This window comes from Furipterus horrens, unplaced genomic scaffold (assembly GCF_987537825.1).
Source record: "Furipterus horrens unplaced genomic scaffold, mFurHor1.1.pri manual_scaffold_9, whole genome shotgun sequence".
Classification (NCBI taxonomy): Eukaryota; Metazoa; Chordata; class Mammalia; order Chiroptera; family Furipteridae; genus Furipterus; species Furipterus horrens.
In genome coordinates this window covers 43624199-43651525 of record NW_028327179.1, presented here as the reverse complement: position 1 = coordinate 43651525, position 27327 = coordinate 43624199, and the positions used below count along the sequence as shown (strand labels likewise).

The 27327-nt window shown below is 32.5% G+C and overlaps 1 protein-coding gene across 4 annotated transcripts in view; it reads right to left on the bottom strand.

The window, feature by feature from the left end:
* CACNA2D1 (calcium voltage-gated channel auxiliary subunit alpha2delta 1) overlaps nucleotides 1-27327 on the bottom strand; it is a 471141-nt gene that overhangs the window by 14620 nt on the left and 429194 nt on the right. For all 4 annotated transcript variants that reach the window (XM_090287282.1, XM_090287283.1, XM_090287284.1 and 1 more), the window contains 13 exons: nucleotides 25340-25427; nucleotides 23941-24003; nucleotides 23176-23279; nucleotides 22255-22341; nucleotides 20905-20972; nucleotides 20454-20492; nucleotides 18898-18969; nucleotides 17786-17938; nucleotides 17649-17701; nucleotides 15989-16044; nucleotides 15452-15581; nucleotides 13215-13324; nucleotides 11994-12076 (listed from right to left, as the gene is read on the bottom strand). In XM_090287282.1, the coding sequence (XP_090143408.1) occupies nucleotides 11994-12076; nucleotides 13215-13324; nucleotides 15452-15581; nucleotides 15989-16044; nucleotides 17649-17701; nucleotides 17786-17938; nucleotides 18898-18969; nucleotides 20454-20492; nucleotides 20905-20972; nucleotides 22255-22341; nucleotides 23176-23279; nucleotides 23941-24003; nucleotides 25340-25427 (1106 nt within the window). The remainder of the gene's footprint in view (nucleotides 1-11993; nucleotides 12077-13214; nucleotides 13325-15451; nucleotides 15582-15988; nucleotides 16045-17648; nucleotides 17702-17785; nucleotides 17939-18897; nucleotides 18970-20453; nucleotides 20493-20904; nucleotides 20973-22254; nucleotides 22342-23175; nucleotides 23280-23940; nucleotides 24004-25339; nucleotides 25428-27327) is intronic.

Genomic DNA, 27327 nt, shown 5'->3' with positions numbered 1-27327 from the left:
AAAACACGAAGGCTAAAACGGAGTAAAAACATCGCTTTTTTTTTTTTTTTCCAATTTTTTTCTCCCTTGTTCTTTCTTATTATTTCTTTTCTTTCCTTCTTTCTTTATTCTTTTCCTGGGGTTTTTTGGGGGGGTTTTGGGGGGTATATATATATATATATATATATATATATATATATATATATTTTAAATTTTTTTCTCTCTCTTTTTTTCTTTCTTCTTTATTCTTTCTTTTCTATCTTTCTTTGTTCCTTTCTTTCTTCCCTTTTGGGGTTTTTTTGGGGGGGGGTTGTGGTAAATTTTTTATTTTCTTCTCTTTCTCTCTTTCTTCTTTTCTTTCTTCTATTTTCTTGGGGATTTTTTGGGGGGTGTTTTTCCTTCTCCTCTTCCAATAATAACAAACTTTATCTCTAACGTGTTGCATATAACCTCTCCTTCTCATCCTTTCTCTTTAATCGTTGTTTATTCGTTTGTGTGTCTAGCTTAGCCCCCATCACTCTAAATAATATAATACAATTACTATATAAACCCAAATACAATACAACCCCACTTTCTTACTATATTATGTATTTTTCTATCCTTTTCTTCTATTTTTATTAACATACAATGTAAATATTACTTACTGGCTTGCACAGTCTCAACTATTATTAATCTATCACTCCCTCTATAAAAAATTATATTTTTCCTCCCCCAAAACAACTCTTATCTATTCTTCTTATAGTATAAAAGCTCAAATCTCTTTACATTTATATTAATACAGGCTAGTTGGCTAACGATAGCAGGATAGAGTGGGGGATACTTTTTGAGGGTGTGGGTCTCCTGCCTGGGCTGTGTGTTTATGTCTTTAACAGCATATCCACAAAAGAACTCAAGACAAAGCGGATAGAGTGACTCTCAACCAACTAGCCAGAAGGAAGATCCTATCAAAGAACATCTGAAATATAACTGAACAGCATAAACAAACGACATAAAGGGTAACTCAAGAACATCAGGCTCAGGATATCAAAGAGACTGCACCACTGAAACTCCCAGACCTTCGATAAAGAATATTACACCACAAAGGAGGAAAGTCAAAGTAGACTACCCTCCCAAAAAAACCCAAATAAATAAATAAATAAAAACAAACAAAAAGAATCCAACATGGTAAGACGCAAAAATAACCCCTCAATGAAAAGAAAAGAGGAATCCTCAGAAAGAGAGATAGATGAAATAGACATAGCCCAAATGTCACACATGGAATTCAAAACAATGGTGGTAAAGAAGCTCAATATACTCGACATCCTCAAAATCAACTATGACAACCTTCAAGGAAGTTACCAGCAGATCCAAGAAAATTACAGGGAACTTGCAGAGAACTACACCAGCATAAAAAAAGACATAGAAATTGTTAACAAGAACCAGGAAGAACTTAAGAATACGATCTCTGAACTGAAAAACACAGTAGAATCAGTCAAAAGCAGACTAAACGAAGCAGAGGATTGGATTAGTGAGTTAGAAGATAATGTAGAGAAAAACTCCCAGACAATACAGCAAAATGAAAAACGATTGAAAAAATATGAACAAGATGTAAGGGAATTACAGGATAGCATTAGAAAAAAATAATTTAAGGATCATCGGAATACGAGAGGGAGAAGAAAAGGAACATGGAATTGAAAAGCTGATAGGAGAAATAGTGACAGAAAATTTTCCGAATCTGATGAGAGAAAAAGCTATGCAAGTCCAAGAAGCACTGAGAGTTCCAATTAAGAGGAACCCCCAAAAATCCACTCCAAGGCACATCATAGTTAAAATGGCAACATTCCAAGACAGAGAGAGAATCCTAAAAGCAACAAGAGAAAAGCAGCAAATAACATACAAGGGAGCTCCGATAAGGCTATCAACTGATTTCTCAACAGAAACATTACAAGCCAGAAGGGAATGGTCAAAAATACTTGAAGCAATGAAAAACAGAGGCCTACAACCAAGAATACTCTACCCAGCAAGGCTCTCATTCAAAATAGAAAGTGAAATAAGGAGTTTCTCAGACAAAGGAAGACTGAAAGAATACATCTCCACCAAACCAGCATTGCAAGAGATGCTAAAGGGAGTGTTCTAAGAAAAAAGAAGAAAAAAACAAGAGAGGAGAGGAACAGAGGTACAAAGGGAAATGAATAAATACACGTCAATAATAACATTAAATGTAAATGGATTAAATGCTCCAATTAAAAGATATAGGGTAACGGAATGGATAAGAAAACAGGACCCACATATTTGCTGTCTACAAGAAACACATCTGAAAACAAAAGATTTACACAGGCTGAAAGTAAAGGGATATAAAAAAATATTCCAAGCAAACGGACCGGAAAAAAAAGCCGGGGTAGCAGTTCTCATATCAGAAAAAATGGATTTCAAAGCAAGGACAATAAAAAGAGACAAAGAAGGACATTTCATAATACTTAAAGGAACAATCCATCAAGAAGATATGACTTTGATAAACATATATGCATCCAACATAGGAGCACCCAAATACATAAAGCAAATACTAGAAGACCACAAAAAGGATATCAACAACAACACACTCATAGTAGGGGACTTCAACACTCCATTATCAACAATAGACAGATCATCAAAGCAAAGAAACACCAAGGATATACAGGCATTGAACAACACACTAAACCACATGGATCTAACTGATATATATAGAACTTTTCACCCCAAAGAAGAAAAATATACATTCTTTTCAAGTGCACATGGGACATTTTCAAAGATAGACCACATGATAGATCACAAAACAAGCCTCAACAAATTCAAGAAAATTGAAATCATATCAAGCATCTTTTCAGATCACAATGCCTTGAAACTAGAAATCAACCTCAGAGAAAAAAATCAAAGACACCCAAACTCATGGAGATTGAATAACATGCTATTAAATAATGAATGGGTTAACAATGACATCAAAGAAGAAATCAAGAAATTTCTAGAAACTAATGATAATGAGCACACAACAACCCAAAACCTGTGGGGCACAGCAAAAGCAGTCCTGAGAGGGAAGTTTATAGCAATACAGGCATATCTAAAAAGGCTAGAAGAATCTCAAATAAAAAACCTAACCACAATGCTACAAGAACTAGAACAACAACAACAACAAACAAAGCCTAGGGCAAGAAGAAGGAATGAAATCATCAAGATCAGAGCAGAACTAAATGACATAGAGACTAAACAAACAATCCAAAAGATCAACAAAACTAGGAGCTGGTTCTTCGAAAAAATCAACAAAATCGACAAGCCTCTAGCCAGTCTAATCAAGAAAAAAAGAGAGAAGACACAAATAAACAAAATCAGAAATGAAAGAGGAGAAATCATGACTGATACCTCAGAAATACAAATGATAGTTAGAAATTACTTCAGACAACTGTATGACAAGAAATTTGACAATCTAGAACAAATGGACAAATTTCTAGAAACATACAACCTTCCAAAACTGAATCAAGAAGTGGAAAGTCTCAATAAACCGATAACAAAAAAGGAAATTGAAACAGTAATCCAAAATCTCCCGGCACACAAAAGCCCTGGACCGGATGGCTTCACAGGCTAATTCTACAAAACATTCAGGGAAGAACTAACTCCTATCCTCCTCAAACTGTTCCAAAAAATCCAAGAAGAGGGGAAAATCCCAAACTCTTTCTATGAAGCCAGTATTATCCTAATCCCCAAACCAGGTCAAGACACAACAAAGAAAGAAAACTACAGGCCAATATCACTGATGAACATCGTTGCTAAAATCCTCAATAAAATATTGGCAAACAGGATCCAGCAATACATCAAAAAGATCATACATCATGATCAAGTGGGCTTCATTCCAGGGATGCAAGGATGGTTTAATATTTGCAAATCAATAAATATAATACATCACCTAAACAGAATGAAAGACAAAAATCACATGATCATATCAATAGATGAAGAAAAAGCATTTGATAAAATACAACACCCATTTATGATGAAAACACTCAACAAAATGGGAATAAAGGGAGCATATCTTAACATAATTAAGGCTATATATGAGAAGCCTGAGGCCAACATCATACTCAATGGACAAAAACTGAAAGCAGTCCCCCTGAACTCAGGAACTAGACAAGGTTGTCCACTCTCTCCACTCCTTTTCAACATAGTGTTGGAAGTCCTAGCCACAGCAATCAGACAAGAAAAAGAAATAAAAGGTATCCAAATTGGGAAAGAGGAAGTAAAACTTTCATTATATGCAGATGACATGATAGTATACCTAGAAAATCCTATAAACTCCACTAAAAGACTACTCGATATAATAAGTGAATTTGGCAAAATCGCAGGGTACAAAATAAATATACAGAAATCTGAGGCATTTCTGTACACCAACAATAAAATAGCAGAGACAGAGACAAAAAAGAAAATACCATTTACTATAGCAACAAGAAAAATAAAGTACCTAGGAGTAAACTTAAAGAGATAAAAGACCTGTACTCTGAAAATTACATAACATTGAAGAAAGAAATTAAGGAAGAAACAAATAAATGGAAGCAAATACCATGTTCTTGGATGGGAAGAATCAACATCATCAAAATGGCCATACTACCCAAAGCAATTTACAGATTCAATGCAATCCCTATTAAAATACCAATGACATATTTCACAGACCTAGAACAAATACTCCATAAATTCATATGGAACCAAAAAAGACCCCGAATAGCAAAAGCAATCTTGAGACAGAAGAACACAGCAGGAGGAATCACAACACCAGATATGAAAGAATACTACAAAGCCACTGTAATCAAAACAGTATGGTACTGACATAAGAACAGACATATAGATCAGTGGAACAGAATAGAGAGTCCAGAAATAAACCCAGGCCTCTATGGTCAACTAATCTTTGATAAAGGAGGAAGGAATATAAAATGGAGTGAGAAGAGCCTCTTTAACAAATGGTGCTGGGAGAACTGGATAGGGACCTGCAAAAAAATGAAACTAGACCACCAACTTACACCACACACGAGAATAAACTCAAGATGGATCAAAGACTTAAATGTAAGCCGTGACACCATAAAAGTCCTAGAGGAAAACATAGGCAAGAAAATATCAGATATCTCACGTAACAATTTCTTCACGGATACATCTCCTAAAGCAAGAGAAATAAAGGAAAAAATAAATAAATGGGATTACATCAAACTGAAGAGTTTCTGCTCAGCAAAAGAAAACATCAGCAAGATGAAAAGGAAACCAACCATATGGGAAAACATATTTGCCAATGACATCACAGACAGGGGACTGATTTCCAAAATATATAAAGAGCTGATACGACTCAACATCAAGAAAACAAACAACCCAATTAAAAAATGGGCAAGGGACCTGAACAAACACTTCTCCGAAGAGGACATACAGAAGGTCCATAGACACATGAAAAAATGCTCAACATCATTAGCCATCAGGGAGATGCAAATAAAAACCACAATGAGATACCATTTTACACCAGTCAGAATGGCCATCATCAACAAATCAACAAGCAACAAGTGCTGGCGAGGATGTGGAGAAACGGGAACCCTACTGCACTGTTGGTGGGAATGCAGACTGGTGCAGCCACTATGGAGAACAGTATGGAATTACCTCAAAAGATTAAAAATGGAACTGCCTTTTGAACCAGCGACTCCACTACTAGGATTATACCCGAAGAATCTTGAAACACCAATTCAAAAGAACTTATGCACTGCTATGTCCATTGCAGCACTGTTTACAACAGCTAAGTGCTGGAAACAACCTAAGTGCCCATCTGTAGATGAGTGGATCAAAAAACTGTGGTACATTTACACAATGGAATACTATGTAGCAGAAAGAAAGAAGGAACTCCTGCCATTTGCAACAACATGGATGGAACTAGAGAGAATTATGCTTAGTGAAATAAGCCAGGCAAAGAAAGAAAAATACCATATGATATCACCTAATACAGGAAACTAAAGAACAACACAAACAAAGGAACTAAATAGAACAAAGAGCAGAATAGCAGTCAATAGGGGGGAGGGGAGAGGGAGAGAAGGGGGGTAAGTAAGGGAAGGGTTTAATTAAAGAGCCTGTATAAAAGACTCATGGACATGGACAACGGGGAGGGATATGATTGTGGGAGAGGGGGTGGGTTGGGTGGGGGAGAGAAATTAGGGGAAAAGGGGACAACTGTAATTGAAAAACCAAAATAAAAAATAAAAATAAAAAAAATGGAAAAAAAAATTAGAACACAAACAAGACCGACTAATGCATTAAGGGTGTATTTTTATCAAAGAAACTGTTATTAATGTAAAACTTATTCTAGAACTGTATTGTGGAAAGAAAAATATTCTCTCTGGCTTGAGTCCATTGTCTTTATTTTTATATTTTGCTGTTATTTTCTTCTGCTAATTTCCTCTCTGGGATGATGAGATATATGTGTTTCAGTCTGGGAGGTGGCAGTTGAGATAAGTTATTTGAAGTCCTTGAAGTCTTTAAGTTGATTCACACTGAAAATTTCTGCCTCTTCAGTTTCCTGATCATGTTTTCTCATGTGTTTTACATAGGCAATCACATATACCAAGACTTGAAATTATTCTATGAAAGTAAATTATGAGCTACAGTCTAAAAACCATTTAACTCACACATGCATTGATATGAATGAAACTTTAACATTTCTCTGCCTTACAGGGACCAAACTCCCACAACATCATGACCAGATAAACCAAGTCTGATTTTTAAAGATTACTATAGTAGAAAATAAGAGATTGGTTCAGTATGACACATTAACATAGAAAAAGGATGCAGTGCCAATATTTTATATACAAAATATATACACACACGGGGTAAGCAAAAGTAGGTTTACATTTGTAAGTACATGAAAGAGTTTATTCATGTGTTTTACTTATTATTGTATTATTTATTTGTATGATAGCTCTAAACCTACTTTTGCCTGCCCTGTATGTAGTTAATTATTTTAAAATACAATAGAGTAATTTTATTAAATTTCCATCGAGGGATGTCTCTCAAAGGACTCATAATAAAGATAACATTGAAAATTCCTCATTTCCATTTTCTTTTCAATTACTCATTAGAAAGAAAACCAACACTTAAACCATAGTTATATGCACATGATTTTGCCCCAAGGCTAACTCTTTATATATATATATATAATATATTTTTTATTATTTTTTATTTATTTGTTTTTGGAGAGAGGGGAAAGGAGAAAGAGAGGGAGAGAAACATCAATGTGCAGTTGCCTCTCATGTGCCCCCAATTGGGGACCGGATGTGCAACCGAGTCATGTGCCCTGACTGGGAATCGAACCAGTGACACTTGGTTTGCAGGCCAACACTCAATCCACTGAGCCACACCAGCCAGGGCCCAAGGCTAACTTTGTAAGACCATGTATACTGGTGGCTCAAATCTTTTTCATTTTCCCACATTAAACAAGTATTACTAAACCCTTACTTGGCCTTTCTTTCAACAACCAGGACCTGGGGTGACCAAATGCACATATTAAGAGCATAATAACTTTTAATTTATTTAAGTAAGTTTATAAATAATTTTCCCAAGAGAAAATTTTGTGGTCATTTTACTAAAAAGTTTTTGCTCTTTCTTTTCTGAATTAATTTCCTTCAAAAGGCAAATCACTGGTGAACACAGCTACCAAATAACAGTCAGTTTTGAATTGAGATAGATTTGTATTTAACTTACCCATAACAGCTTCAAAGAGAAATCTATGAAATTCACCAACAAATAATTTGTTTTCCTACACAGCACCTTAACATACTTATCACATTAACACATAATGTAGGTAGTACGGTATACTTGTTAATTATTTAAATGTATGTGTGTATGTATATACACATTTATTTCTGCATAATGACTTTTCATGTACCCAATAATGTGTTTTATAAATTAGGTTTGAATAAAATAATGAACTTCCTCAATGACACATACTTGTATTATTGGGTGGCTTTAATATTTTTCTTTGATAAACTAGTTTTGTTTATTTTTCCTTTGTTTTTCTTTACCACTTCAGTCTTCAAAAAGCTCTTGTCAGAACCTCTTATTTTAACACTTGTGTTTTAACAAAGTCGTCATTGTATGGGGCTTCATAATCAGATACATATAATCTGTATCCTTTTTGGACTTCACAGGGTGTAAGGGTCATCACTTCAGACAGAGTCACTCTAAATGCTTAGAGAGATATCACCCTTTAGAAGATGATATTACCATTCCAGCTTTTCTGTAAGCATAACCTAATCAACACAAATTCCTACTTATAGACAGACTAACAATGAAGTTTAGACTTTAGATTTATTGGTCCTAAATGTGGGGAAGAACTGCCAATTAATCTCTCAGTGGTTTTTCTTGGAGGGACAAATATTTTGTTATTTTTGTTGATTTTCGATTGTTTCAGAGAAAACACTTCCTTTGATATCATAACACTCAAATTGCATAGACTAGGTTCACTGTTCCACAGTGATGACTGTGGTTTTAAAATCTGCAGTCCAAGCCTTGTAAAGTATATGTCACCTACATCATCTTCCAAGAGGACCATTATGTATTCCTCGAAGACAAAATAATATCAAGGAATCCCAGGCATGCTCTTTTCATCTTTCGAAAATTATTTCATTAAAATAGATTGATCCTATCCAGTTAGGTGCATGGTGGTATTTATTTTCTTGGTAAACTTATAGCTATGGTAAGAAAGAAAAAATATTTCATAGGAAAATTTAAAATTATGTTTTTAATTTATTGTTACCTACGGTTTTTTAAGATAAAGGTAAAACGGAAAGTGACCTAGTCAAAAGGCAGTTGACATGCATGATAGAGGGAAGTGAAATTTTGAAGATACAGTAAATTTTTACACTATTCTTCACCTATAAAATATAATGTAACAATTTTTACCTTTAAGCTTTAGTTTGCTCATTCTATTATGATTACAAATAGGGACAAGTAGAGGAAATGTGATTTTTGTAACACTTTTAATATGTAAAATGTATGATTAATCTGTGTAATCTTGTTTAAAGAATCAACTGTTTAAGGTAGCTATGATATTTCAAATAGCTACCTAGGTATCAATTTAAAAATATGTTCATAAAAACAAATAATTTAATATTTTTTTAGTATTTAAACCAGATAGTCTTCCTTCACTTGAATTTTTTTTTCTGTGAAAACCATTATTTTATTATCCCAGGACAAATCTGGTTGTTTTCTGAATACCCCTCTGCTACTCTACCTTTCCCCCCTCCATTCATAGTAATGGCCATGTCTCCATCTAGTGGTTTCCTAATCAATGAGTACCTGGACAACAATGAAGAAAGAATACAACCAAAGCTGTTCTGCTAACAATAATCATGGTGAATTGAGAGCAACAGAAAAGAAACTGCAAAACTATAAATGGAACCCTGAAAACAAACTCAGGCCTGAAAACGCCTATTTAGTCATATTGGTTATGTACTTCAGATAAATGACAAAGGTTAATAAATAAGGATAATTTTGCCCTAGATAATGTAAATGATGTTAAGTAAAATAAACTTAGCAATTAAAAGTATTTATACTAAAATATTTCAATAAAAGCATCAATGCTTTAGTAGTAAAATCCTGAAAAGTCATTTAAACCATATTTGTTTAAAAAAGAAAAACAAGAATGATTGAGTTATTAAGTAGTGATTAATAAAATTAAAATGGTTCATTAACTTTATGTTAGCATCTTTTGAAAATAAATTGAGATGACCAGCTCTAATAATTATCCTTAGGATATTCTTCTTAAGTAAAATTTAGATATCATGAAGTGTGTATAAAATTTTTTCTCCACATTGACTTAATGTTTATTGAAAACCCTTTGAGAAAATACTGATTTTCAAGTAAATATAGGTTGCTGTTATATTTTGTTTAAGGTTAAAAATTTATGCCATATTTGAAATTAGGAATTTATAAAATAATATTAGTACTGGGATTTTAATAACCTGGTTTCAGGACACAGTGCACTTAGGAATATGGATTATTTTTAAAATTTCAAGCCAAACACAAAAACAAAGAGAAATTAGAGAAAGTGACTGACCATCCACACCACATGAAAACTTGCAGTAAAATGAAGATAGGAGCTGACATCATGGTACAGGCACGACTCGTTGTGCATATAAGTTGATCCTATTAATAACGGGCAAAGTAGCAAGTACAGGAAAAAGAAAGAAAACACAGAAAAGAAGACATACAAGATGAGATTTCATGCAATTTGCTGGCAGTTAGCAGTTTATGTAAGCCTCCATCCAGAGCAGATTCAGTGACCATCGCAAAAAAGCATTACCAAAATATTCCACTGCTGAAGGAACACAAGACATTATTAGCACATTAAGCTACTGAGCAGGAGTTGTACTTTCATACACAATCCACTGTGTAATTTATAGGTACTTGAATTATTGTAAATTTTTGACTTAAATCTTTGCCATGCCTTGATCAATACATGGAGTTTTCTAGGTTGAAAACATTTTTCAGTAAAAGGGTTTTTAATATGATCTTTAAAGTTCATCTGAATGAATTTAACCTCAGTCTTTGATGCCAAATAGCTGATGAGCTCAGTTTCCCTAATGAGAGACACAACCCTTGGGCCCAGATAATATGTTCTTTGGGGAATGATTTGACATGGGCAAAGCTCCTAATTGTGTAGTAGATAAAACAACAGAGTCCTCATATCTGATGGTTATTTCAGCTTAACTGAGTAAAATGAAAAAGAACAGTTTGCTGTGGCTTTGAATTACTATCCTTAGCAAAGAGGAATCATCAGTAGTCCTCATAGAGATAACTGAGATTTACTTGCTAAAATATCGTATTTTTTCTTTAAGCCTTATTCTCCATTACTAATTTTTCTCTTCTTTGTTCCAATTATAATTTATACCATCTAATTGCATAATGTGTCTCTATGGAAATGCATTCTTGCTGGGAGAAATGTGGCTATGTATATTGAATAAGTAGTATATAGTAGGCACGTCTATTCTAAATAAATAAATAACAGCCTGTATAAACGCACATTAATCATGAAATAATCGAGCCTGTTTTTAGAATAAACAATTTCTGTAATGAAAATGCTCTATGTTTGCATGCTTACTGGTGTGTACAAGCTACTAAATGCAAAGGCACATCTTGAAGAATCAGAGAATTGAGGAATATTATAAATAAAATTAATTTTTTAAGTGGGAAAGTATTTTGTGGCCTTTGTACTTGAGAATAAAGTTTCTTAACTGAAATCATTTGAAAATCATAAAGCTGATTATAGACACAAGTCAGAATAGCGCTAGCGGAAGACAGCTGACCTAGAGAAAAATTAGCAGTATGTTTAAATAACATATATTAAATATGCTTTGTAAAATTTTATCAACTTAACTTTGTGTAACTGACCTAGTTTCATATCTAACAATATAAAAATAAATACAATTAAAAGAAATAATACAAATCAATGTAACCCCATGAAACTGACCTTGTTTAATTTCAACAGTATAAAAATTAATATAGTTAAAAGAAATAATATAAATCTAATATATAATAGGATCAGAAACCATGATTAAAAAGTAGAATTATAAAATAATTGGACAATAGCTGTTTAATAAGTTTTTAAATACCTGAATGAGGACTAAACACAGACTAATAAAAATAATTTTCATATCTTCGTTTGGAATATAAATGAAGGTAGGCAACTCATATACCATTAGTAACGGTTACTGCCGGTTACTATTTTTAGAAAGTCTTTAAAATCATCAGATTTTTAATGTTGAATTATGAGTAAATTGATTGGAACTGTGTTTGAAAGCACAATTTCTGTGAAAAGGACAGATAAAAGCAGCATCTCTTAGCTTATGCTAACCATGAAAAATATTGAAATGAAAAATCAGTTTACCAGGAAGTACATCATGTTAATGAGAAACACTATGGCTCCTTAAATTCTTGTGGACAGTGAACATTGAGAAAAGAAGTATTTTAATACAGTAAACGTTAGGTCTTACCAAGTCATTGTTATCAAAGCAGACGTCAGGCCCTTTTCGGTATCTGGGTTGCTTAACCATATCACAAGGATCTGGACCATCGGCTAAAGACACTTGTTAAGGAATATGAAATTATTTTTTCCTACACAATAAAAAATAGAAAATGTAACATATGTATTTCCCAAAGCAAGTAAGAAATACCTATGCTGTTATTCTAATCCATCACAAACAGTTCAAGTACTTAGGGATTTAAGGAATTAAACTGCCACAATTTTTTTCTTGTCAGAGAAGAGGCTGTTTGAAGAGATCAACTTTTAAAATTTTTACTGTATGTGGTTTCTGGAACAAAGCAAGTACTCAATAAATATCTGTAGAATATAAGTGGATAAAATGTACAAATGGTATGAAGTATGTAAGACAGGGTCATATTTGTAAAACAGCACAAAGGAGAGCCTGGGTGCTCTCTATTTAGTAAGACAGAAACATAAGCCAGTTCCTAATAACAAATGTCAATTCCAAGCACAGGTGGGAACTATTTTTTTTTCAAAAGCAGCATGGGTAAATACAAAAATTATAAGTACTCTACAGAACTGCTGTGTACAATGTCTTCATAGTCATTGCATGCCATTTTGCATGTTTACCACCACAAGTAGTTTTAGTGTTACTGCTATTACAATTGTAGCATATGACAAGGTTTGTTTTTTAAGGTCGAATAATATCCCATTATACGTATATACCATATCTGGCTCTGTTTTGGATGATTGACTATTGATAGCTTGCAAGCCACAGCACTCTTTTTTCCCTTCTGTCCCACATCTGGGCAAGCTGATAGGGAAGCCTGAGGCTCCCTCTGGCTCTTTCGGGGAAGTTAGAACAACACAAGCACCCAGCAGCACAGGCAAGAACCCAGCACTGCTGCCTAACTACCATAAAAATCCCATGCCAGTTGCTGCTCCCTGCTCTCTGAAGCCATTTTCAGATCTCCTTGGGGACCGGTGCTGCTCTCCCCATCAAATCTCATTATGTGAGTAAGAAACCTTTCACATTTTTTTTCTGCATGTGTAGCAACATCAGTCTTGACACCCAAACCAAATTTTTCATGAGGGGCCTCTTCAGCCTCTGTAAGGTGATCACTATAATATTTTTCTTATTATGAGCATAAACAACGTGGCAAGATTAAAAATGCTTTATTTTATAACAAGATGGTGTTCCATTCCAAACATCTTTAATGTCAAAGGATACAAGTCTGCTCTGCTTGTATGAGCAGCCGTGTGTCACAGGGACATGTCCCTTTGCTCTCAACCATTATGAATACTAAGTTGGTGTTCATAAGTTTTTCTACATGAAAGATTCTGCAAAAAATGAATATTAAAAAATAACAGGACATTATCTTTTGGGAAAGAAATGTCTTTTAAGGATTCTTAGTATATTGAAATGAAAGACAAAATATCACATCTTTAAACACAAAGCATCACAAACACAAACAATAAAACAGAATGAGAATAATTTTTGGAAGATAGATTACTGTGTTTTGCTTATTAGAATGCACATATTACCTCTCTCAAATGAATACTAAAAAAGTACAAAATGTGCTTTAAATATTATTTTGAATGCTAGTAGTCCTCAATGCAAAATTAGCACTAGTCACTGAAAGTCATAGAAAAAATGTTTTATTTTACATGCTTAAGGAATTGTGTTATTTATCATTGGAAATATACCAAAGTTGCCTTATTTTACAGGGAAGAAAACTAGGAGTATCAACATGACTAAGCATCTTGCCCAAGCTAATGACAAAGACTAGAATCATGTTGTTCAGTAACCTTTCTGTGATAATGGACATGTTTTTTGCTTTATCCAATATGATAGATGATAAGGTTATTGAGCACCTGAAATGTGACTAGTGTGACTGAGGCACACAATTTTAATATTACTTAATTGTAATTGACAACTGAAATAGCCAGCTGTGGCTGGTAATTATTGAACTGGACAACACAGATATAAACAAAATCAGGAGCTTCAAATTCCATAAAGATTTTTTTTCTACATCTTTAGCTGCTGCTGTCTTCCTTAGCAACCATGATAAAAATGTAAATATGCTGTAAAAAAGTAATTTCTTTATTGTGATATATTTTCAAAGAAGTGGGATTTTCTTGTTTTCTTTTCCCCAATGAACTTAGGATACAAGCATAAACCGAATTTTAAAAAAACATGATTTAACCTAGTATCTTGATTATATTGATCTTTGCAATTCAATTTAGCCAATTTTAAAGCAACACTACTATTCTGGACATTAAGTAATGAAAGGCCAAAGGACTCTGAACCTCTTTCTGATGTACCCATAAAACATGCTATAATGCTGTTTCCTGAGGTTGCTAGCCTACTGTACTAATTTCAAAACAAGATGGTCTGCTTTTTACTGAGTTCATGCCTGACTGTCCTCCTTTTTCTTTTCCTTTTCATACCCTCTACCTCCTCCTATGACATAAAGGTTAGGTAAAATAAGTTATAAAATAATTCTGACCATGTCTATTTCAGTTAGCCCATTCCTGAAATTATTTTGTAACTTATAAACTTCTTTTCTAAATCCCTAGCAACCAACAATTCCAGCCCTTTCACGTGCTCAGATTACCTCACCTCCTCATATTTCCTTTTCCCTGTGTTAACATTTCTTCTAGAATAGCCAGCCGGCAGTCTCTAAAAAGTTTCCCAACTCTGCCAGCCGGCAATCTCTAAAAACAGTTTCCCAACTCTGCCTTCTCAACTGTGCCTTTCTGCTCCATTCTCAGGGCTGCTGTGACATGGATTATCACTCTCCTCAAACGTCAAAAATCTCCACTTGCCTTTCTCCCCTATCCCATTACAGCAAAATTAAATTCTCCAGCTCTCCACCCACAAATTTCAAGATGCTTTATGGATACTGGTGACTAACATAAACCTTGACCTTAGAAATATTTTCTCCCATTTCTTCCGGTTTTAAATCAAGCATAAGTTCAATTCTAAATTTCACTGAAGACTATAATTAGAACACACATCCCTGAATAGCTTTATGTAAACCTGTTTATTATATATGTAAAAAATAATATATTTGACTTATAATTACTTAGAATTAACTTATTAATTGAATAATTCTTCAACTTTCTCTATAATAGAAAAATTTTAATATGGGTTCTTTTAGACAAAAGATACATTTAAATATAATAGAATTTCTTTATGTTTTGCCTAAAAGTAAGTACTGATTTCTCAACCATATATTACAGTTGAAAGGATTATAACTTATCAAAGTTAGAATTAATTTTAAAAATTGTAAATTTAAAAAAACCTGCAGAGAAAGTGAAGATCACTCATGTTTTCATCTTAAGAGTTACTCATCTCCGTCAGACTCAACAACAATGTGTTATTTTCTGTAATTATTATAGAAGTGAATACAATTTCTTAGTGAAATATTGTAGAAATGGTCCAGAAATGAAGAAAAAAGTTACCTGGAACAGTTTCCACAGTCTAATACACCACTGAATGATTTACTATCATTATCGAAGAAATACTGCGTCTGTTCAGTGATGCAACTCTGCTTTGACAGAGAGGCTGCAAAGTCATCATCGTCCAGCTCCACTGTGGGGAAACAAAGACCACACCGTGAGGGGGCTCTACAGGCAGTCCGCCGGAGCCTTCATCTCAGAGAAAAACAGTTATATGAGGCCAGGCGCCTTGATGGGACTATTTACCGCTGTGCAATATGGTGGCAGTCTTTAAGAGGTGCCCCCCAAATTTCAATAGAATAAATTAGTTCAAATACACAGCAGCTACAAAATAAAGGCCAATGTGCGATAGGAAAGTTTTGACAGAAAGATTTTAACCTACAAGTGTCAAATGGATGATGTCTCTCTCTCTCTTTCTCTCTCTCTCTGTCCCTCCCTCCTCCGCTCTCTCACACACACCCTCCCTACTGAGTTTGTTAAATTCAACAGATCCAAAAAGAAAATTTTTATTATTGTTATAATATCTGAGTATTTACATACCTGCCTCAAGGAGTCGTGGAAAGGTCAAACTCAAGATCAACTGCTGTAGAATAGACCTGAATTTTAAATATGAGTAATTATTGATTAAAAATATATACATATTTCCCTTTCTAAATTATATAATAAACCCAAGGAATTTTGCATATTTGTATAAACACATTTGATTTTTATCTTTCTGGGGAAAATTGTGAATTTGCTAATAAAAAACTGAGAAGCATTTTACATAAGTATTTCTTAAATTATACAAAACACTGTAAATTATTTTCTGTTGAAGAAGTCATGAAGTCAGATTGTTTAAGACCAAATGAGGGAAACATGTGTGAGGAGGTGTACTATGAAATGAGACTGTGGAGATGTGGTAACTCTGAAGACGTGGTAACTCTAAGAGGAGACTAGGTTTCACAGTCAGGATTTTCTCTTTCTTTTAGTTTTTAAAACTCTGCGGTGGAATAAAAACCCTAAAAACAAACAAAAGTGACTGTGCCATGTCTATATAAACTATTTACTTATAATATAGAATATACATAACATGACATTTATGAAATAAAATATACATACCACATATATGGCATATGACACATTTTAGTTTTGTAATAAAAGACAACAAATATTAGATAGCAGGACAGATTAATCTGGAACTGAGTTTAGCAAAAAAAACAACGAAAAGAACAAGGTGGGTGGTGCATAGGGAGATATTATAACACAGAGGCAATCAAGTATTTTGGAATCAATATAAAATTTAGAAAACCTATGTAAATTAATATCTAAATCTGATTTTCACAACATAAAGGACCATTTTCACATTTTTCAAAAAAAATTTTTTTAAATATAAAATATTTTCTCCGTTATAATCATTTAATTTTAGCTGGGAAAGACTCAGCATCAAATGATTGTTAGAGATTAACCTACATGGAATAGGCTTGGGCAGTACAGTGGGGCATTGATACAAAGGAACAGGTAGGAAAGAAGGGAGGGAGAGAATGGATCCCAGACACAACAGGAGGTTTATTTACTTGACTAACCAGAAGGAAACAATGACAAACTTGATCTTCCAGACTTTCAACAGTGTCTCACTAAACAGTTTAAATGTCTCATTTTCATAGGTGGTAGGTTATAGGTGAGGGGGTGAATGAAGGAAGTATTGGGATGGAATCAGTGAAAAGAAAAAATTAGATCCATTTCAGCAAGATGATGCCTCTAAAACTATGCCAGTCTTTGTATGAACAGCGAGAGGTATAAAGATAAGTCAGCATGTCATACATTTGATTGATGAAGACATCTAATTTAGATATTAAAGGCATAACGTAGAAGGGAGATACTCACCTAAAATTTAAGGATTTGAGTATAAGGAATTGAGTATAGTATGAGGAAAAAATCATCAATGAAAAGAATTGAAAAGCGTGCAAAGGAAAAAAGAAGCCTTTGAAGAGGCTGAAGTTTTCATGAGCGTAACATCATTTTCATATTAAAAAACTGAATAATTGAAACATCTTTATATTGATCACTTAGAAAGAACTATATATATTATCAATATGTGCTATTAGAAACAAAAGAAGTAACTCTCATAATATTTACATGTCACAAAACCCATATTTTCATCAAATTCTTTACTATTTAACATCTTTCTCTAATTACCAATAAAAATACAGTTCTGACTTACCAGGCAGCAGCAGTAGCCCACCAGCCAATATGTAATATATCCACTATTGATGGCTGGAAAATACAATAAAAAAATAACTGCATTAATCTGCACTGAGTATCTCTGAGAGAGGAAGGAGTGACCTGGGCATTACTGACCACGTATGCTGAGCGATGCCCTGCTCCTTGTTTCGGTGCAGCACCAGGCTCACACACTGACTGATAATCATAAGACTTGTTAAAAGCATAGACTGATATATTAATCAGGTGTCTCATCAAACTTGGATCAATCTCTCCAAAAAATCTTCCAATCTATGACAGAGAAAAATAACAAAGTTTCACGTTAAAGTCAAATATTAACACCTAAACCAGAACAATGAAAAAGAAATAATATAAAGAACTGTGTACTAAAACTACTTGAGAGCTTTAAAACAAACGCAAGTAATAAATCAGGATATGACACTCCGGAAGAATGCAAATGAGCTTAGGTGTTCTTATTACTCAATGGCTGACTCTGTGTGATATTTGTGCAAGGAAATGGATGTAATTTACTCAGCATTAAGGATACAATCAAAAATCTCCTGGGGACGAGAAATGTAGCATGAATTTAAAAAATGAATGGGACTTGGGAAATAAAGACACTTGTATGCTCTGTAATGAACTGAAGTTGAGTTCCGTCTACAGGGGCAACCTCTAGGGTAACCCTAGAGTATTAATCTAAAGTTTAATCCTGAACTCCAGCCCATAAACACTGTCAGTTAGGAAAACAGGTCATTATTGAAAGATTGTTTTTATTTCCTTTTTTTTTAAGGAGTCAGAAATGTTGATTCAGAAAAATAATTAGTTGGCAACAAATTCTACTTTGTTCAAAATCCTGTGTGAACCAAATAGCCTATGTGCTGCCAATTTGCAAATTTTGGGATTAGAAAGTTCACCTGTTTCAAACCAGTCATATATTAAGTTAGACATTACCAATTGATAAATATTTAATATATGGAAAGATTCTAAATTTGAGATTAAAAAATAAAAGTTCCCATCATGTTAAGATCCTTAGGAATATGTTTAAATTAATGTGAGTACTAGAAAGAAAACTCAACTAACAAACATAAGAAAACCTAGATTTAGAATGATTTATATCATATTAAGCACATTAGAATTTATAACAAAAATAAAATAACTCATCAATTTCTATTATGGTATGAAGGCGTTTTGTAATACTGATAAGGGAAATGCACTTTGGAACCTTAGTTCTTTCCACTCTAGATACATACCTGGTTGGTATAATCATCATGGTTTGCCATTAAAAGAAACCCACCATCATCGAGAATCACACAATCCATTACCTATTAAAATAAAAATAGTGGTGAACACATTCTTTAGGAAGGTTAGAAGGTTGCATTATAATTACTCCATTATATGTAGATGATCATAACAACAACAGGAGAAAAATTCAAATGGCTATGTCTTCTCTTAAACATATATGCTCAAGAGAATCTGATGAAATAAATTAAGGGCATACAAAGATTCATATCAAACCACAGGGCTTGGTATTCCACCACTATCTATCTAGTAAAAACTGTCAACTCAGTCTTAACAAATCATAAGAACAAATTATAAGTAATCTTTTTTTGCCACTCTGAACACATCTGAATGATCCAGTAAATCAGACCAAAATATTTAATAATGTATAATTATTTTATTATTTTAAGCACATATTTAAGATCTGACAAAGAATATTTTTAAATGAATTTGTCACCATGCTTTACAGACTTAAGAAAAAAGGCAGCAGCCTGAGGTTATTTATAACTTTTATATTAAAAAGTTTGTTGAATAATTTTAATTTAAAAAATAGAAAGCAAAACAAGAAATGCCTGTGACTGAGAAAAAAATTAATTCTGAAATGTGGAATAAAATTACCCCTAGTTTAAATCATGTTTAAAATGTATAAGTCAATTTAATGACTTTCTTTGTATAAAAATCACAATTTAAAACAGTTTTCAGAGTTGGGGACATATGCATCCCATTTTCCTACTGTGAAAGCAGCTTGTTAAAAACCTTTGCTCTAAAAACATAGTTTTCATAATCTATGTTTACAAAGTCTCTGTAAAATGGACAAACTACAATATTATTATTGGCTGATAATTTTGATGACTAGAAGTGGTAAGATGAAATAAACCCCTTGCTTCCATTGAAAATATACACACGCAGATAAGATAATTAGAAGAGTGAAATTCAGCCTTCTTTATTCATTTTAGGAATAATTTATCTAGTATTGTTCTTAAAGCACCTTCAGCATTTAAACAAAGAAAGTCCACATTTGCTTTTTCAATCTGTCCAACAGAAATAAAACAGAAGACAATGTAGAAATCCAGTCCATGTTAGTAGAACGTTATAATAAACTATATAATTCCTAAGTTTAATTAAAAACGTTTCTCATTATTGTAAATACAGTGTTGAACAAATTCAAAGGAAGACTGCATTGATAACTAATAAGTACACTTTGCTTAGGAACTTCCCATTTAGGAACAGAGGTAAAGATAAATATGTACAGAAGAATAATACAATTGAGATAGAAGAGAATACAGTCCATATTGATATGGCTTTATATAATTTTCCAAAATAAATTAATCTCTTTAATAATAGAAGCATTTAAATTTAGGCATTAAAAGCATTTAGTTTATATTCTTACCTATAAATTAGTTTGCAATTTCATAGAGTAATCTTTTTAGCATTTGATTAAAACTCCCTGCATCTTTTTAATCATAAAATCAGCAAGAATAACAAGAAAAATTATAGTTAAATTTTTTATTTTAATGTGTTTTCTTACATCACTGTTTCTTTTGCAGTCACAAACTGGACCAGCACACTGAAAAACAAAATACAATTATCACCATATTTTTAAAATTGAATTTTAATTATTTTATATTATTATCACGTTCCAATTATAAATCAGAATAAGTTACTTAGTATAAAAGGTTAAATTTAGTGTAGTCCATAATAAAAAGATAACGACCTTATCTATAAAATTAGAAAATAGGTCAATAGGTATCTACACTAGCATTTCAAATGACAACATTGAAATATTTTTCTTTTTATATTTATTAACTGACTAAACAAAAACACTTTGAAAAATAGGAATTCATAATTCTGTTTCGATGTAGTGGCATTGAAAATTTCTCTTGTTTGCGTCTGTATAAGATTTTACTTTTAATTTTTTTATTTATATTTGAGATTATTAAGTATATAGCAAAATAATTTATTTTTAAAAGTTATCTTACCGGATCCCTGATTGATGTTTTGGTGAAGTTCTCTATCCAGGAATTTACATCAATTTTAATTCCAACAACTGAAAAATTATATGAAAGAAAAATGGGTATATACATTTAAAAAATGTAGCTTAGTTTCTCATATACAATCTTTCCTCTCATATTTGAACATTCCTGAGCAGGCAAACATAAGTTTCTTAAGATTAAAAAGAAAAATCAAGTTAATTTTAGCTACACATTGAAAAGCTGATTTGAATTAATAAAATGGCAATTTATATTCACAACACTATTTATTTGCCACAACCTGACAAATTAACTAATACAGAGGGTAAGCTAAAAATAAGTGATAGTGTTAGGAATAGCCTTATAAATTTAAGGTCATTCAAGCAGAATGTCTTCCCTAACCCAGCCAATGCATGCATTAGGTGCTTAAGAAATGTTTGTTGAAGAGTGGATAGATGAGAAAATGAGAGGACGAGTGGGTGGGAGAGTGGAAGAATGAATGAGTGTCTGAGAGAAAAACTAAGTAAATAAAACCAATTGAGTGAATAAAGGAAGGGGTGAACTGGTTAGTGAGTAAGTGATAGAGTGACTCAGTGATAGAGTGACTCTACCTATGTAGTTGAACCAGTGAGTGGGGAAACTGCCCTCAGGATCACAAAGGTAATTTATCTGCCTTCTCCAGGTGAACTAACAAATGCTCTTTGAAAAAGTCAAACAATACTGAATCATACAATGGAAAAAACAATAATTGTTACTTTATTGTATCTACTCATTCCAGTTTACTTCCAATTCCCATTGATGCTCAGTTCTACAAGTGTTTTGTTTTCTTGTTTGATTTGTTTTGTTTTAGGAAAAAATCACTTTCTATCTATTTTATTAGAAACTTAAAAAAAAATAAATCTCTACCTAATATCTTCTAATAGAAATAGTATATATATGCCATAATTTCTTTATTTTTTCCCCGGATGATGGAAACTAAACATTCCATGTTTACATGATTACAAATATTCACATGCTTGGTCATGTATTGTTTTGTGTATTTGAAAGTATCTTTTAGGTTGAACTTCTTTCAGTTTGAACTTCTTCCAGCCTTTAGAATTTTGATATGACACTTGATTCCATAAATTTGTGTAAACACACATCTTTGAAAATTCCTCACCTCTACATATTATCCATTTTATTTTATCCCCAAGATCAAAGAGAAGTAATTGTATTTTATTTTTAAAAATTTCCCTGTTTTGATTTTGTTCTGGTTGAAACTTTTTGATGACTTTCCTGATAAACACTGCCTCTTTTAAATATAAATATTATCTCACATTTAATTTTAGTCATGTGTACATATACAATATATATGCTTACCTGCAGGTTTAAGAAGTTTTCCTTGAATAGATATTTCTACAGCTTTGCTTACCATAATGCCTGATTCATAAGCACCAGGTCCACTTTCTAAAAAAAAAAAAAGAAAGTAAAAGGATATATCTAGATAAATCAAATAATACTGAATTTCTTTCAACAGATGACTATTATAGCATAAACCTATGTTATATATCAGGTAACTGGAGTATCCATGAATTAGTTTGTATTAATTGACTTTGGAATATGAATTATTCAATTTGGCTGAATCTATTCCACAATATAATGGGTGCATGCCATATATCTGCTTTATGACGTTTGCTAAAATATTGGGAAGGCAGCTGAAGTGAAAAGATAAATCATAGATTCCCCAAACCTGTATTTGCATTTTAGGACATATATACCAGGGACAAAACTATGAAGTTTTCTAAACTTCAGGTTTCACACTTATGAAAATAAGGAAAAATAATACCTACCCCTAGAGAGGTAATTAAATTCAAAATTTAGGAGGAAATAACACAATAAAATATTGCAAAATATGGTTATTATTAATTTCTATACATAATATATTTAATACATTGATTAAAACTGAAGAAACTAATTAATTACATTTTTAAAAATTAAACACTTTTGAATATATTTTTAGTTTATAAAATGAAGAATTATCTACATGTGTTTCTATGTATCATGCATACCTATAGATAAGCTGTCTCTACATTACTGAATAACTGTTTTCTGTATGTGCATTTTACTTCATCAATTAAATAGATGTTTCTGTCTTTCCAATGTCAGCATATAGTGCATACTTAATAATGACCATTCTGAGCAATTACCTTACAATATATTATTTGAGGGGGAATGCAGGTAGTAGCAATAATTTATTATTTTTTTAAATTAGAAAATACTAAATTTCAAAGTAGTACTTACTATTAAAGTAGGGAGCAGTGAACACATAGTTATCATTATCAAGGCTCCTTTTATAGAAGCTGTCCTCATATGTTTCCGGATTTTCTTGCCAATTTTCTCCAGCCCTGAGGAGGAAATGGCTCATCATTTTTATTTTTTAATTTATCTGATAACCTAATCTTCCTTTTGTGGACAACTGAAGTTTACAAGTATGTCTACATCTCAGGTATGTCTAAGAAATTTAGTGGTAATTGATAGGGTAAATGATACTCATTACTAAGCAATATGTCAGCATAAAACTACAAAAAGGGTCAGGAAAAGCTGACTCTTGGTTTTACTTTGCCATTTACCACTAGGTAATTCTGGAAAAATGAGTTAACTGGTAAATTAATATTAACAGTCCTTTACAGCTCACTTTACAGACTGTTCTGAAGATAAACAGAAATAATGCCCATTGAAGAAGAGTGAAAACAATGAAATGCTATACAAATATAACATATAGGCTATAACCATTATGCTCATTAACTAGGTTAGTTTGTGTGCAAAAGAGAAACATTTATTTTAAAGCCTTAAATTGTGGAACATATAATAAGGAAATACATCACTTAAGAACACATATCATTTAAAAAATAAAGTATTTTAATAATGTAAGTGCTTTAAATAATGACTGCAATTTAATCTATGAATAATGACCAGTTTCTCTGAAGAATGGCTTCCTTTTAATGCACAGATTCGTGTAGTAATCTTTTGCAATGTACTATTGTTACAGATGTTATTTAAACTTACTCTTTGGGATACACTCTGGTAATCCCACCATCCGTCACAACAAAGCGTGCTTTCACTCCCTTGCTGGAACAGAAGACAGAAAAAGGAAATATCTTATTCAACTTACTCTTTATAAGGTATTAATTTAGGTGTTGCTGATACAAAGAACAATAAAACAAGTTCCTAAAATACAGGAGCCAAAATAAATATATCAATAGATGCAATTTTGTTTTAATAATTAAAATATCTAAAGGGAAGATGCTTAAGGAAGTCATCTCAGGAAATAATTCAGCTGAATTTTGAAGAGGAAATAGGAGTTAACAGGGTTGGCAGCAAAAGTGGGAATAGAGAGCGAAGAGTATGTGGAGAAAGCTAGTGAAGAGGGATTGTATTTGGTGTGATGAAAGCATAAGGTACAAGGTGAGAAAGAGTAGGAAGTATAGTTTCGAGTACAAGCTTCTTAAGAATGGTCAGCTCATGAATGATCCTGGAGAGAATCACCTTTAGCCTGGAACTGGAACTGCAATTTGAAAGTAATATTGGCAAGTGTGAGTTGTATGGAGAATAGACCAGGGCCTGTTATAGATAGAGGAACTGGAAGTACTAAAGGCATAAAAATCAGTTGCTGTAAAGTATTGGAAATGGAAATTAGACCTTGAGTAGGAAAAAGATAGGAAAACATTGTCAGAAGAAATGTTTGGCATTTGGTGATTCATTGGAAGTGGGGTGGGGAAGAGACTGTAAATGAGACCCATCGTTAGATTTCTCAGTTCCTTCACTGGGTGTATGGTAGTGCTATTAGAAAGCCAAGTGAGCTTTCACTAGAATCCCTGTTTTACCACACATGTTGAAACACACACAAATGTGCCTGTTCACACTGTAGTGTATACACTACATGTAAAGCTGAATAATGGCAGATGCTACTCCTGACACATTCCCATGACTGCAAAAGCAAGTTACCAAGAATTGCAAAATGATTTTCTCAAGAAATTATTAACGATAAATAATAAGACTGCTGTCAGAAGGGACTGGGGTGGTGGGACTGGGTGAAAAAGGTGAAAAGATTAAGAAAAAAATTAAAAAGAAAACACACACAGACAACATCACAGTGATTACTAGAGGGAAAGGGGGGTCGGGGAAGGTAGAAGAGGGTCAAAAGGGGGATAAATGGTGATGGAAGGAGACTTGACTTGGGAGTGGTGAGCACACAATACAATTTACAGATGATATATTAATAGAATTGTATATCTGAAACCTATATAATTTTATTAACCAATGTCACCCCAATAAATTCGATAAAAATGAGAAAAACAGATAAATAATGAACTTTAAATTTGAGACCTATTCCCAGGGATTTCCCAGAAAGATGCTAATCAGAAATGGAGGACATATATTTTCATTAGTAAGAACAAATACTTACATGTTTTTCTGCTTAGTCCAATAATTTTGGACCAGTTCACTTGTAAAACCTGCATCCAGCAAGACCCGATTAATCAAATCTGTGTTACCTAACACAGAAAAAGAACAGACTCAATTACATGCACATAATTTTTTAATTAAGATGAGACAATATATTATCTATTTCTAAAAGCAATTTAGAGTGAATAATATTTCTATGAACTTGAAAATATATCCTATACGAATTTTCTGCACTTTAAAAATTTTTCATCTCGCCTCACATTTTTCGGGTGTTGGAAAAGCCACTTTGAAATGAGACAACTTATTTTGTAAATTTTATTAAAAAGATATATAAAATATGCCAATCAAGAAACAATGAGGAAATAGTATTCCTCTTTAGATTTTGATTTTTTTGTAGGTTAGTGTAGTGATTCCAAAACATAGTTTCATGGACAATTTTATATATAAATATAAAACTACATAATTGTATATTTTTGTTTGTTAGTTTGTTTTGGCCAAGGAACATGAGTTATCACAGACCTCCCCTATTCTAAGACTGGCATTTGGAATCTACTGATATTGGTGAAAGACCCTATCAGCTCAAGTTCAAAGGTAATGAGGTGGATGTAGATGATGATAACCAACGGTAAAATTAATACATATTCTTAAAACATTTTACCTTCATTCTTTTCTCCTGGCTCCTCTGCTCTAAGTCTATAAAGCTCTGAGTAAATTCTAAGTACTCCCTGAACCTTCACATTTATAACAAAATTTCACTTTATTCAGATAAGGAATAGATGGTCTTATTTAATGTCCTATAACAACAAAAGGTGGGGATAAGATAGGCTGAAAATATTGGGGTTGGTTTTAATTATTTTAATTTAAGGTACCTTTCACCCAGGATTAAAAGATAAATATAATCCATTTGGAGTTAATTTTAATTCATTTTAGGAACTATCCTTCTTATTATATTATTTTAGAAACTTCATCAATTTAAAAAGAAGCCCATTTGGAAAATGAATGCTATAATGTAACTGTCTCAAATCCTTTTAGGTAAAACAAACAAGCAAAACAAAAACGAGACCATTGTTGTAATTTGTAATATAACCAAAGTTGTAAGTAATTTCATAATTTCATTCATATTTCCATTATCATGTAAATCTAAAACATGTCCTGAAATATGTTCCCTGCAGCTAATTAGATACACTATATAAACAAATTAATAGTATTAATTCTTACCATTTTACATACACACACACAATCTCATTTTCACATTAGTTCAAAATAAAGAAAAACATGAGGAAGACAACGACTCTATAGTCTAAATATTTAGGTAGGTTAATAAATTAACTTTAATAATTGTAACTGCAATTTTTCTGATGGATTAAGTACTTTTATAAAACAAAATTATACTTGACTATACCCATTAGAAAAAAAACTATATCACAGTTAGATTTCAATCACTGATATTTACTTTGAGTTAATTTTATATTACTCAAAAACATGATGTAAAATGTGACTGAGAAAAATCAATAACTATCAAATGAAAATATAAATTATTTTATAGCTAATAGCTACCTTTAATAAATAAAAATACAATAATATATCAACTTTTCACATGGTTATGTAATTACCTCTAACATTTATTATTGGATCATAGGGGAGGCAGATAAAAAGTGAGGGAAATGGACAAAGACTGAAGAATAGACAAGAGTATGGATATTAGTACTATTATACTGAAAGTATTTTGTTTAAACATATTCATAATTGTATATCTATAGATATACAATTAAAGAATAATTCAATAATATTATTTCAGGTCTCTCTTGGGAATGCCTATGAAAAGAAATAAACAATAATGTAAAATAGCATTGAAAAAGCTCTGGCTCAGTCAGGGTGAGGCACACTGAACAGAAAGAGATGGAATCTTTCGTATTCAGGCATGATCAATGTCAACTTCATCTACTCAGGACAGGTTTTCAGGGTAGCTAATTTTTCAAGGTGCTAGTT